Source organism: Gopherus flavomarginatus, chromosome 8 (assembly GCF_025201925.1).
Source record: "Gopherus flavomarginatus isolate rGopFla2 chromosome 8, rGopFla2.mat.asm, whole genome shotgun sequence".
NCBI classification, from domain to species: domain Eukaryota; kingdom Metazoa; phylum Chordata; order Testudines; family Testudinidae; genus Gopherus; species Gopherus flavomarginatus.
In genome coordinates this window covers 60,387,435-60,401,211 of record NC_066624.1, presented here as the reverse complement: position 1 = coordinate 60,401,211, position 13,777 = coordinate 60,387,435, and the positions used below count along the sequence as shown (strand labels likewise).

The 13,777-nt window shown below is 45.1% G+C and overlaps 1 protein-coding gene across 17 annotated transcripts in view; it reads right to left on the bottom strand.

The window, feature by feature from the left end:
- Positions 1-1,760: 1,760 nt before the first annotated feature.
- Positions 1,761-13,777, bottom strand: part of CEP63 (centrosomal protein 63) — a 41,539-nt gene continuing 29,522 nt past the window's right edge. For 15 of the 17 annotated variants that reach the window (XM_050965416.1, XM_050965423.1, XM_050965424.1 and 12 more), the window contains 5 exons: positions 11,964-12,161; positions 8,388-8,474; positions 5,809-6,014; positions 4,560-4,878; positions 1,761-2,310 (listed from right to left, as the gene is read on the bottom strand). In XM_050965416.1, coding sequence (XP_050821373.1) covers positions 2,152-2,310; positions 4,560-4,878; positions 5,809-6,014; positions 8,388-8,474; positions 11,964-12,161 — 969 coding nt within the window. In that variant the 3' untranslated portion in view covers positions 1,761-2,151. The remainder of the gene's footprint in view (positions 2,311-4,559; positions 4,879-5,808; positions 6,015-8,387; positions 8,475-11,963; positions 12,162-13,777) is intronic. The other 2 variants (XM_050965432.1, XM_050965433.1) reach the window with 2 other exon arrangements.

The following is a 13,777-nucleotide window of genomic DNA, read 5'->3' as shown; positions in this document are numbered from 1 at the left end:
GAAATCGGAGTCAGAGGAGAATCAGACCATCACTATGCATGCTAGAAAATCCTGCCACCACAGTGTGATTTCAGGCCCTATATGTTACATGGGAAAAGAAGTGTCTATAATAAATATCACATTGCAAAAGGGCACTAGGTCCCATTGTATGACACAAGTCTCTGGAATGGCTCTAGAACCATCATTTACATTTATCAAAGACAGCTGGTGGGATCCACAAATCTTCCACATTTTTAAATTCCCCAGGCAATGTAGGAGAGCTTTCAAACATACACTGACTCATAATTGTTGAGAGGGGAGGGAATGAGGCAAAAGCTTCCAACAACAGAATATAACGCCTTTGTTTTGACAGGCACTACTTACCTCCTTCACTGGATGGTCTGGATCGATGGAGCTGATTATCGCTTATGGCAAGTCTTCACATGGTCTGTGATTTCAGGTCTTCTTAGTGTGTGAAACTGATGAAAATGGAAAACTAATAAGGAGAGAGAAACAGGGAGTGGCAAATGTGGGGATGGAGACGCCAATACTGCACAGTGTACATTTTAAATCAAGCTGCATTTATGAGTCAAGCTAATGCAGCAGGGTGCTGAGTAGTGCAGATCAATGCCCACCTGGACCACGCTCAGGGAACCCACAGCCTTGCCAAGGAGGGGCAGATGAGCCTGAGGGAGATGGAATGGGAGGGTGGAGTCTGAGCAAGAAAAGGAAGCGCAACAAAGGAGCAGGAGGAAAGACAATGGCTGGCACCTACGGAGTTAGGTGTGCAACTTCCATTGATTTTCAATGGCCATTAGGAACCTAACTCCCCTAGGGATCTTTGAATCTCTCACCTAATACAGAACAGGGGCATAAAACCCTTTCTGATTTGTCAGCTGACAAAATTATTACAATAACTTTGGCTCAGTGGCCTATTCATTGTGAGGACTCTTACTGGAGCTACGTGGCAGCATTAGCTCACCACTTTGCCACGTGACTGGGTTAGCCAATCCAGTCCACTTTATAAATGAGGCTAGTACATAAAGCAAAAGAGCTGGTGAGGGTGGATTAGGAATTCATTATCAACAAAAAAAGCATCAGGCTTGGTCTCCAATGTGTTCCCTTAGATGTGACAGAACACACACTGAAAACAGTGAAGGACAAGTGCCTTAAGATGTACTCCTGTCAGAATGAAACAACTTCTCAGAAGCTATTTGGCACACTGACCTGACTCCTAAAGCCACTCTTACAATTCCCACCAGCTGCTCAGTGCTCTGTAATACAGCTGTTGTACAAATATAGTGGCTTTCATTTACGTGTGTTTATCCCTTACACTTCACTTCACCTTCTGTTCCAACTGCGCCTTTTATATCACCATAGTGAGAATTCTGCCACCTTTGTTTTCTGCTTGAGTATTTTGCTGCCTCGGTATCTGTGAAAGCAATATAAGAGCAAGATGGAAGCGGATGGAAATGAACAGCACAGCACGCAAGCAGCCGGGTGTAGGAGTTGCAGGAAGCTGTAGGAAATATTTACCAACAGTACAGTAGGAGAGGAGAGCTTCATTTGGAAAGTGTTTCCTCCCCCACTTAGGCTTGCTGTATACCTTGTTTGTTTGTTTGTTTTTTAAAGAGCGTAACAACTCTTGGAAGCAGATGGTCAGATTAATTCCCTGGAGATGGGATACAAATGAAAACTCACTAGCTGAAAATGATTTACTTTGTGCCTTGGGGGGTGGGGGTGGGGAGAAGAGGAGTAGAAATGAGAACAGGGAGAAAGGATTTTTCCGCTTTTGCTTTTATTTATCCTTTTTACAGATAAAAAATAATTTTCAATAAATAGTTTATAATGAAATTTACTCCAGGAAGACATCACAATCTCCATGGCAGTGAACACAAACATACTGTCCTAGAACAGAGACCTCTAGCCTCCTGGGCCAGTGTTTCAGATGGAGATGTACTTTCACCAGCACAATCACTCCCGCCAGGCAAAGTGTTTTGCTCCAGAGATGAGCATGATTTCCTTGTTTTCCACACTGCTAATTCAGCTTGTGGAATAAGGGGACATCTCTCCTGCAAGCTCTGAGTTATATTAGGTTCATGAGTACCTTCCCCCTCAGTTTGATGTGGTTTAGTTAAATCAGTCTTCAAATCCACAGACCTTGAAGAACTGTTACTTCTGGCGTGTGAACTGTTTCACTGTCCTTTCGCTCTCCCTTTTCAGTTCCTCAATGTGAGCATCTAAGCGTTCCAGGATATGCTGAGATCTTACTTCCTCCTCCTCCAAAAACCTTGCTGCTATTGAGCCAATCGGAGCTGTAGGCAGGGGGCACTAAAGGAAAACAGAGATGTTAACGGGGTCATGGGCACACAAATAAACTGCAGCAGGAGGCTTCAACAGATGCAATATTCTGGCATTCGACTGTGGGGGGAAAAACTGTGCATTTAATTCAAGTGAAACTGTACTGAACCACAAGCAGTTTCACCATGTTCAGGGAACCTAGAATCTAAGTTATGTCATTATGGAACTTATTGAGGTGGCAGATTAGGAACCTTAAAAGGTCAGCTGGAAACAGTAACATTCTAAAAGTAAGGTCCCAAGTGGCTAAGTTAACAAATGACTTAGGAGCAGAAGCCTGACTGGAAGAACCATAGCTGGGACATCTGCTCCTAAGTCCCTTGCCACTCAGCAAGGAGCTAGATTTTGAATGAGCAAGGCCCTCAGGATGCCACAAAAAGCCTGAAGTAATATGAAATCAATAATGCAGAGATTGGGCGTGCTTCCAGCCTGTCGGTCACAGTAAAAAGAGTGCCAGCCTGAAGGTCATCAAAAACAGGATTCCAGTCATACTTTCAAAAAGTACAGCACTACATGAGTTGTGTTGACACTCCTCCCTCTGGGCCAAGTCAGGCACTGGGGTCTCATGCTTAGACAACTCACTGATACAACAATTCAGTCCTAGTTGCTAGTTGTAGGGCACACAGGGAGAGATACTGACTCTCCAGGTAGCTTCAGCCAGTCTCCAACAGCAGAGAAAAATCCCATAACATTATCGTGGCACATGTAACTGCTTTCCATAACAAGGACTTCACACGTCCAGGACTGAGTGGGAGCTACTATTGCATGGAAAATGACTTCCACAGTTACCTACCCGACCACCACACTTCTAGGGGGAATCCTGGCCCTGGGGAAGTTGGTGGTAAAATTCCTGTTGACTTCAATGGGGCGAGGATTTCATACTCAGTGTTGAACTTTCCACACAGCTTTAGGGTAACTCAAAACTATGAAAGAGGTTGTATAAAACCATTGTCTAATGCAAGTTTAAATCATTACAATGGTTTTATTACCTGAGTCTAGCCACCTTTTCCTGTGCATGTTACTCACGCACCTGCTGCCGCCTGTCTCTCCCCACTGCGGGAATGAGTTTCTGAGCAGACTATGAAGTCCCTGCTTTCTTTTATGTACTGCCTCCTTGAACATTACAGGTTTCTGAGGCATGAGTCCCATGCAGCTGGCAGGAATGCACTGAGCTCCCATCACAGTCCTCTTCAGTCAGCTCTTGTCATGTATTCTTTCAAATAAAAACAGAATCTGGTTCTGCCACTCACTTGCCTCCCCTAGACATGTCCCCCTTTCATGGGGCAAGCTTTGGAAGCTAAGTTTTAAACTACATTAAAAATGAGAGGAGACTTTCAGAGAAGGGAATGTGGGGGGAGGGGAGATAAAATATGAGATCAGGAAGGAGCTGCTGTCCATCAAGGAAAGCCTGCCTCCAATTTCTTGGCAAGAGAAGGCAATTGGTGATTTCCACATCCAGAGAGAGCCTCCTGGATTTCACCCAAAACAGAAAATCCTGGCCTTTCATAGATATGCAGCGGCTAGTTTCATCCAGTTTACTACCACTTCTCCAATCACCTCTTTTTTTTGTGACAAATGCTGCCTGCTGGCAAGCTCCCTTTCTCTACTAATGCTGTAGGAGAGTGATCTACCAGTGGCAGCCCTTTAAGAGCCACAAAATAGTGACAAAGTACAGTGTATGGTGTGGGGAGAACCAAAAACCTCCAAGTGTCCTCCAATCAGTACTAGGAAAATGTGTGAACTAATTTCCTACCTCAGAAACTTAATTTCATCCTCCCTATCCACAATATTTTCAGCATAGCAGTTTTCCCTCTCCTACAAAATATTTAATGCCTGAGCCAAGTTTCACCAGATAATGATACAGAATATTTAATAACTGAAGCGGGTTGCTCACGTCAGTTGGCATCAAGGAGCAGTTCACTATAAGCTGAACCAACTTGGAGTTTAGAATTTGTATTTCAGCAGAAAGTCTTGACCCAAAGTGTTCTGGGAAATAATCTTATTCCAAACCGTCGTTCTAGTTCTTAGAGTATTCAGTATCTCTGTACTATTTGCTTTCCTGGCTCTGGGTTACAATGTACCTATACGTGCACACACAGTATGGTGGTGTTTAAAAGGTAGTCTCTGAAACCTGCTTATATTTGTCACATAAGAGAATGGAGAATCCTGACTATATCCCTTCTCCCTGAACAGTGATCAACAGCTCCTATATTACTACTTACCAAGGGCACAATTTCTCTCTGTTGACTAGAGACTGACTCCCTGGATGCATCATCAGTGAAATCTTGTTTTCCATCCAGCACAGGGGGCAAAGGTTCTGCTCCCAGCAGCGAGTCAGAGGACAGGGATTCCTTAGAGCTGCTCCTGCTGATGTGGGGGCTCCGTCCACCTGCTGCACAAGACACAGCACCCATCCCAGGCGACACATGCTGGGCTTTCAGAGTCTGGATCACCCCTTTGTAGTGCTGAATGGTCTTTTCAAGCCTGGCCTGCAGTTTCCTTCTTTCTTCCTCGTGTTTGTGCTGCAGCTCCTGGGTTCTTCTGGAGAGCAGGACAGAAAGCACAAATCTAAAGTCAGGACAGTTTGGCTCTGTTTTACAGATCTTATGCAAGGGCCTTTTCTTGGAAAAGTTCAGAGAGGTTACTCTTCACTTTCCTGATAGGCTTGGCAATTCAAACTGGTTGCTATCACTTGTTTTCACAAGACCCCAGAAGTATATCCAGTCTCCAGGGAATTCACAACACCATTTATTCTATTGTTCTGGTCATTTTAAGTATTACAATCTGTGGAACATCCTATTACAACCACAGCTTCCTGTGCCACAGCTAATTCCTCTACAAAAACCAGTAAGTACAAGTTAACTGAGGAGAATGCATGCATGCTTCATATACGTGCTCATTTTGCCAATTCTGCTACACAAAAGCAGCTAAGCATAGCAGCAACAAAGAAGAGCACCAGTAAGGGCATGTCTACACAGCCTGCAGCAGTGAGTTGTCCAGCCCGATTTGACAGACTTAGGTTAGCAGGCCTCACACTAGTGGTCTAAAAGTAGCTGTGTAGACTGTACTTCGTAGATCCAGCTTGGGCTCTGAAGTCCAGCCCCCGCTCCCTAGACTTCAGAGCCCGAGGAGCACAGTCAAAGTGCTGTCTGAACAGCTACTTTTAGACTGCTAGTGCAAGTCCCACTAACCAAACTCTGTCAACCCAGGCTGGGAGCCCCACTGTCAAATCCAAAATGCTATGTAGACGTAGCCTAAGAGGCCAGCCAGCACTGCAGAACAAAGATAACAGGGACTAACAGCTATTGCTCCATTTAAAGCACAATGGCAAATTCCAGAATGGCCTTGTGTAAGAGTTTTGGGGTAGATATTCTGTACAGAATGTGTCATCAGGCACCTATTCGTTTGCCTTCTACTTTCCTTTGTAATAATAATAATAAAAAAACCTCTGTCTCCATGTCATGCTCTTACCTGTTTTCTGTATCCTTGATCTCAGCCACTTTGCTTTGCATTTGCTGCACGATGCTCTCATACTTGTCCCGGCAGACCTGAGTGGAGAACTCTAACTTAGCTTTAGTCTCTGCCAGATCCTTCTGCAGTTGCTGATTCTCAGCCTCTAATTTATTTAGTGCTGTGGTGTAGCTTTCTTGGATGTCTGTTACAGGGACATCTTTTGCCTAACAAAGGGAGAGATGTTGAAGTCAATCCAAACTTCTGTTTTTCAGGATTTTGACAGAGATAATCTAGATCCAGAGCACAGATGGACCACGTTCTTCCTAGAACGTATTCTAGGAGTGTCATTTTAAGGAGTGAATTTTCCAGGCTTTTTACTAGCAATGATACCTCCAGAGGGTAAATCAATTGCTGCTCTCTTATTGAGTCTGCAACCAGACAGAATGAGCTAATCAAATAAGCAGAGATGTGAATTCCCTTCATTCATCTCAGCTGGGTGTAAACTTTGAAGCCAAATTTGGGAGTCACTTAACTGCTAAACGACTCCTCAGGTATACCCAAAACACATGTGTTTGCACTGGTGTGGCTAGATGTACTAAGCACCTTCTATTTATTTGAATGGGCTTTACACAGGGAATGACTTCTTTCCTGCTGCAGCAAAGTGGTAAAGTAATGACCTGGGACTGACAAATCTAGAATTCTGCCTCCAAGAACCCTTTATAGACAAAAGAAACTCCCTCTCCCCTCCTCCTCCAGCCAATGCCAGGTCTGTGGCCATGAGCAGAAATGTATCTAGTTCTGAAATGCCACTTCCAATCTTTTCTCCAAATTTCACACATTACTTACTTACATTGTTAAGTCTTTCAAAAGCAGGAATGGGTTGTTTGTACATAACTACAGTGATTCAGTTTTTGGCATCTAGTTCCCTCCCTGCCCCCTTTTCTAACTGGGGAAAGGAAATTTCTATTTCCCAACTGTTTTTCCTCTATAAATTTTCCTCCTCTTTCTTTTTGTCCATTCACAGACAATCCCAAAGCTGTACTTTGGAAAAAGTTCAGAGCCCACTAGTTAGTCTTCAACTTGCTGATAGGCTTGGCAATTCAAACTGGCTGCTATCACAGTCTATTCCATTTTGTTCACGTTCTTACCATGCCCTTATGGCCACAGTATCTCAGCACTATCTAGTTGTGCATTAAGCAATGAGACTAACATCTGCCACATGGTGCTTTGTTCTCTTTCTCAACCTCTACCCAGAGAGGAGAATTGTGTATGCAGCATGCAACTGTGTTTTGGTGGGGTTGTCAGGAGGAGTTGGGTTTTTTTTTTAAGAGGTCTGTGTGATTCGCTGTTTACATTAAAGAAAGCAGGTTGGACATGTGTGCCTAGCACTTCAACAGGAAGATGGGGAGGTTTGGGATGGTCCTTAGTTCCTGGGAGTCTCCCGACAGATTAGTACGCAACTGTTGAAAACGAGCTGGTTGAAAAACATGAGCAAAAACTGAATGTTTGTATTTTCCCCTATTTTCCCCAGAAAAAAGTTTGGATAAAATATTCCCAACCAGTTCTAATAGGTTTTCTGTTGCCTGAATCCAGCTCTCTCTCCCCCACGACATATTGATTTTGGTTACGTAAAATGCTGCCTACAAAGCAGACATCGTTAATTCCATCCTACACCCACTAAAATAAAATGCCACCGAAATATCTTCCTTCAGAATGTTGCTGCTACTTCATTTTAGTGTCACCGATTTTACTTTCCCGTGCATTGCACAGGTGGGGAGTAACCCAGGCTGAAAGGATGATTTGCTCTGAGAAATCTCTGCAGTAGTGACCAGTATATTCCAGCCTTTATGCTAAGCCCCATCCTTCTCTCCCTCCCTATTATTCAGAACTACCACCCAAAGCGACATCTAGTGGTAGCAGCAAGTCCAACAGATTTTCTGTAGATTTACATGATGTTTTTCAACACCACATCTCTGCCATTGCCTACTGACTAAAGAGAGGGGGGAAAGTCTATCAAATTCCCTCTCACCAGGAAGTAAAATGTATTTTCAGTGCAGTAACTGCAAGAGCCAGAATACTTATAGCCCTCAAACTTGTGGAGGAGGCATCCGGGATTTATACTCAGACTCTTGAATCAGCTCAAAGCTAGAAGACAAGCTGATAAAAACATGGCATTTACTACAATGTGATGACAGGAGGCAGCAGCACTGTGGCTAGGGACTAAACGAGTGATTGGGAGTCCTGGGTTCTATCCCCAGCTCTGCCACTGGTCTTGTGGGTGGCCTTAAGCAAGTCACCTCCCCCTTTCTGTGCCTCAGTTTCTCCACCTGTGAAATAGGGATAATGATATCAACGTCCTTTCTCAAGTCCTTTGAAATCTACTGATGAAAAGCGCTATATAAGAGCAAGCTATCATCATAATCTCTGGGTCTCACTTTCCTCAACTGTACAACAGGAGAAATGATGCTTATCCAACTTTATCAAGCACTTGGCAGCCTAGGTGTGGAAGGCATTATATACAAGTGCTAATACTATTGCTACCACACAGCCCACAACCACGATGCTAGGTCTTCTAATTGCTGTTCCAAATTCCATACCCCCAACACACTAGACTCCACCTTCTGCAACATCTCAAAGAGGTGACGGTTCTCCAGCCTCAGGGTTTCCAGCTGAACCAGAATCACCTGAGAAGACAGGATGAACACAAATAACTAATCAAAGACCTACATGCTATCTTTTCCCACTTTTAGCTCAAATGCTAATGTAGCTTATGAAGCAAGTTCTGTGTTGTAGTCCCCACTAAGTTTGCAATGGCACCTGTACAACTTATTTAGTTGTACACAGTCCAAGCCAGCCTATTTTCACATTGGTTTATAGGATTTTATTGCCAAAGTCTAATTAATGTAAGACATCTCAAATTGAATTCACAGAATCATAGAAATGAAGGACTGGAAGGACTTGAAAAGTCATCACCTCCAACCCCCTGAACTGAGGCAGGACCAATTAAACCTTGACCACCTTGACCAGGTGTTTGTCCAGCCTGTTCTTATAAATCTCCAATAATGAGGATGCTACAGCTTCCTTTGGAAGTCTATTCCAGAGTTTAATTAATAGTTAGAAAGTTATTCCTAATATCTAACCTAAATGTCCCTGGCTGCAGATTAAGCCTATTACTTCTCATCCTACCTTCAGAGGACATAGAGAACAATCAATCACCATCCTCTTTATAAAAGCCCTTAACATATTAAGGCTGTTACCAGGTCCCCCTCAGTCTTCTTTTCTCAAGAATAAACATGCCCAGTTTTGTTGACTTTTCCTCATAGTCCAGATTTTCTAAACCTTTTTATCACATTTGGAGAGAGTTCAAAGGAGAACAACAATTTGTCCACATGTTTCCTAAAGTTTGGCACCCTGTTTTGGACACTACTCCAGCTGAGGCCTCACCAATACAAGCAGAGTTGGACAATTACCTGCCATGTCTTACATTATGACATTCCTGTTAATACACCCCAGAATGACATTAGCTTTTTTTGCAACTGCATCACACTGTTGACTCATTCAGTTTGTGATCCCCTATAATCCCCTGATCTTTTCAGCAGTATTACCACCTAGCCAGTTGTTCCCCTTGCAGTAATTTCATCTGGACCACAATTCCCTGGTTTGCTTATGAAAATAGCATATGGAACTGTGTCAAACGCCTTACGAAAATCAAGAGATATCACTTCTACTGCTTCTGCCCTATCCACCAGGCTAGTAACCCAGTCAAAAAGGGAAATTAGGTTGGTTTGGCATAATCTGTTCTTGACAAATCCACACTGACTATTCCTTATAACCCTGTTATCCTCCAGCTGCTTGCAAACTGATTGTTTAATAATTTGTTCCAGTATCTTGCAAGGTGTCAAAGTTCCTTGGGTCCTCTTTATTCCTCCTTTTAAAGACAGGTACTATGTTTTCCCTTCTCCAGTCCTCTGGGACCTCACCTGTCCGTCAGGAGTTCTCAAAAGATAATTTCTAACTGTTCTGAGATTCTTCAGCTAGCTCCTTAAATGACCCTAGAATGAATTTAATCAGGCCCTCCCAATTTGAATATATCTGTGTAGCGAGGCAGTGGGATACCCCACAGCCCCGTAGAGGGATGAGCCTCCTCTAGGACCAATGTGGGCGGACCCAGTGGATCCTGCACCTGCCCCCCAGAGGGAACGGTGCAGGACAGGAAGTAGAAAAACTCAACTGCAGAGCTCACTTGAAGGCCAGCCGCCGGAGAGGCCAGATGCCTGTGGCCTAGCTCCGGGTTGGGAAACGCCGGCAGGTTGCGGCCGACACGAGGACTGGCCAGGCCAGCCAAGCCCACCCCTGGCCAGCTACCCCTAGGAGCAGCCAAGCCTACCCCTTGCAAGCTACCCTGAGGAGCCGCCGAGCCTACCCCTGGCCAGCTACCCAGAGGAGCTACCAAGCCTACCCCTTGCAAGCTACCCTGAGGAGCCGCCGAGTGTACCCCATGCCAGTTACCCAGAGGAGCAGCCAAGCCTACCCCTTGCAAGCTACCCTGAGAAGCAGATAAGCCTACCCCTCGCCAGTTACCTGGAGGAACCAACAGTGCTGGAAACCTCCGAGGACGCCGACTTAACCCAGGTACCTTACAAGGGGGAGTCCAGAAGAAACCCGGGGCAGTCAACTCTGGTCTGGCTACAGCTCTGCCCAAACCAATGTCAGTGTGTTGTGGTCAGGATCCCCACTGACACAGCAGCAAGTCTTCTGCCGCTGCTAGGGCCCCGGGCTGGGAAGCAGTGGAGTGGGTGGGCCTGTGTCCCCCCTGCCACCCCACTCACGGGTGGCAGTCTCCCCCTCACCCCAGACGCTCAGAAGCCTGAGCTCCAAACTATGTGTTTGCTGCCCCGCCCTAACCCAGGGCCTGGGTTTCTATTGAACTATTGGCTCAGCCCCTGCCTGAGGGCCTGAGCTCCAGCCTGTTTGTTTGCTGCCCCGCCCTGACCCAGGGCCTGGGCCCATATTGCGAGGTGGTGGGATACCCCACAGCCCTGCAGAGGGATGAGCCTCAGCTAAGCCCTTCTACAATCTACCTTATCTAAGTATTCTTTAACCTGCTCTCTCCCTATTTTGGCTTGTGTTCCTTCCTTCCCCCTTGTTAATATTAATTGTGCTGAGTATCTGAAGCAAAATAGTTATTAAACACCTCAACTTTCTTGATGTTGCTTCTTAGCTCTCCTTCCCCTCTAAGTAAAGGACCTAGTTTCCTTCATCTTTGTTTTGGTCCTAATGTATTTAAAGAACCTCTTCTTATTGCCTATTATGTCCCTTACAAGGTGCAAATCATTCTGTGCTTTAGCCTGATTTTGTACCTCCTTGCTCGTGATATTCTTTTGCACTTCTCCTTAGCAACTCATCCACATTTCCACTTTGCGTGGGATTCTCTGTAGATTTTCAGGACATTATGGAGCTCCTGATGGAGCCATATTGGCCTCTTACTATTCTTCCTATCATTCCTTCACACTGAGATAATTTGCATGGAGACCAAAATATGGATAGTTACCGAGAGGGGCTCCAGTTTGGATAGGATCATGAAGCTTTCCTTTGGCAATCCTCATTTGCTCATAATCTCCAGATCTACTTCAGTGAACAGACTGACTTTCCAGAGACAGCAGCACCATTCTGCTCTTGTTTTAAGAGTCTCTAAACTGAGCTGAAAGCTGCTGCTACTTTGGTACCACATGGAACAATGAGTTGATTCACCTTGATCAAGTAGAGATTGTCAAGAGTTCCTCTTTGCTCAAGGAAAGCTTCTCTACCCCTTTCCTTCCACACAACTGACAGCCTAAGATAATGCCAGAGCTCTATAGGCAGCTACAACAGGATTCTCCTCATCCAAACCATGCTCAGAAATTCTTTTCCACACCCCTTTCAGCAGGAAAGACAAGTAATGGTTACAAGTTTGGTCAGGAAAGCAAGAGGCTGCGGGGAACATAACAGGGTTAGAGAGCTTCCTGGGAGGCTCTCCAGTCCCTTGCTCTGATCATGCCAGTCTCTGGATCCCAAGGCTAAAAACACAAGAGAGAAGGAAAGCATTAGCTTAGCTGAAATGCAGGACCCAGTGCTGCAACCCTCAGGGTCCCAAAGGCCATGGAGACAGAGAAAGAGCCTTCAGTCATTTTTACCCTGTGCTCCACAGCTTTCCTCTCTATTCTTTCAATCTCCATTCTCATTCGTTGCTCCATGTCAGAAGTGGATCCGCTGGCCGAGGCGATAGCAATGTCACGCTGGTGCAGTGCCTGCGTCAGCTGGGAGATCTCCTTTTTCATCCCTTCTAGCTCACTGTTATGAGTTTGTTCAGCCTGAGACAGCTGCTCCTTCAGCTAGAGAGAGACATGCATGAACCACCCATGAATTTTTAAAGGACAATCAGTGAGAAAGCAGATGTGCTGACACATGGGTTACGTGTAATTTTAGCATTGGCTAATGCAGAGCTATACGTAAGCTTTCTTGGACTCTTCTGTTAACATACTTCAATCCTGACTTATAACAAGCTATCGCATCCCTTTAGTGGTCTTCTGCTTCCCCAGCTATCCGTTGGGACAAGAAGTGAGTTCTGACTAAGTATCCACTGCACAGCAGAAGCCTGTCAAAAGGGCTGAACACCCACATCCCTCATTGATAGCTCCTGTGAACACTTAAACCCTCTGAAAATCAGCCCGCAGATCTCAGCTTATCTATAAAGCACCATATCTGTAGCAGGGATGTAAATATCCATTAAAGTTAACCATTTAAACAATTAAAATCATGTCGTGTAATCGGCCCCAGAGCTGGGGGTTAATGGTTAGCGTCAGTTAACCAGTAAGACTAATGCTTACCAGTTAACTGCTTAGTATTTTACATCCCTAATCTATAGACCTATTTCTACAGCACCACAGAGTCTGTCTATCTAGATACTCCACAGCACTCATCACTGTAGTACCTCAGGGCCTCCCAAGTATTTAAAAATAGAAATAATAGGACCACCTCTTTCCTCTGCCCCAGCCTGTGGAGCTGTTTGTGCGTGTAAGTAAATGGGCATGTCTAGGGTGAGGTGTCTGTGTATGTGAAGAGCTTAGCGATGGAAAGCTACATTGAAGAAATGAGGTGTCCAGTATGTTCTAAAAGGGGTGGGGTGACAATTTCTTATCTCTTGGCGGGAACAATGTCTGTAGGCTAGCTCCTGCTCCTGGGAAAGCTCTGTTTGTCACATTGACAAGCCTAACCCCAGTGGTGTACTGTTTCACCATTCCAGCAGGATGTTGCTGTTAAGGTCATAGTTGCGAGGAGGAGGGTGGCAGGGGGGAGGGGGTTACTAGGACCTATCCCATGGAGGGGAAATGTGAATATGGGCTGTATATTCCATGGGGAGCCAGTGCAAAGGGCAGAGCACTAGGGCGATGTCTTCACTGCAGACGGCTGCTGTTTTCTGTGCCAGCATATGGCTGCATGCCTAGATATCTAGACTGATACAAACTCTCTCATTACACTTACAACCCTAAAACATGTTCAGATCCAGATCTCGAGAAGTACTGTGCTTCCCATTTCATACTACTGGGCCAGGTAGAGATCACCTCCTCGTCTCAATTCCTTCTACTATTGCAAATCTGCTGTCATGACCAGGGTCAGAATTGCTCTAAACACACCCCCTCTCAGGAAGGAATCTACAACCCCACATATATGGACAAGGTATATGTCAGTTACCCTCGCACAAATATACAAAAACAACCAGTCCTCTGGGTGTTACTTTCTGGACAGAACTATCTCACATTTTCCTACCCACAGTATAATGGAGAAAGTGGTTACCTCGCTCTTGTAACTGTTGCTCTTCGAGATGTGTTGCTCATGTCCATTCCAATAGGTGTGTGCGCGCTGCATGCACGATCGTCAGAAGGTTTTCCCTCTAGCAGTACCTGTCGGGTGGGCTGTGGAGACCTCTGGAGTGGCACCTTCATGGCGA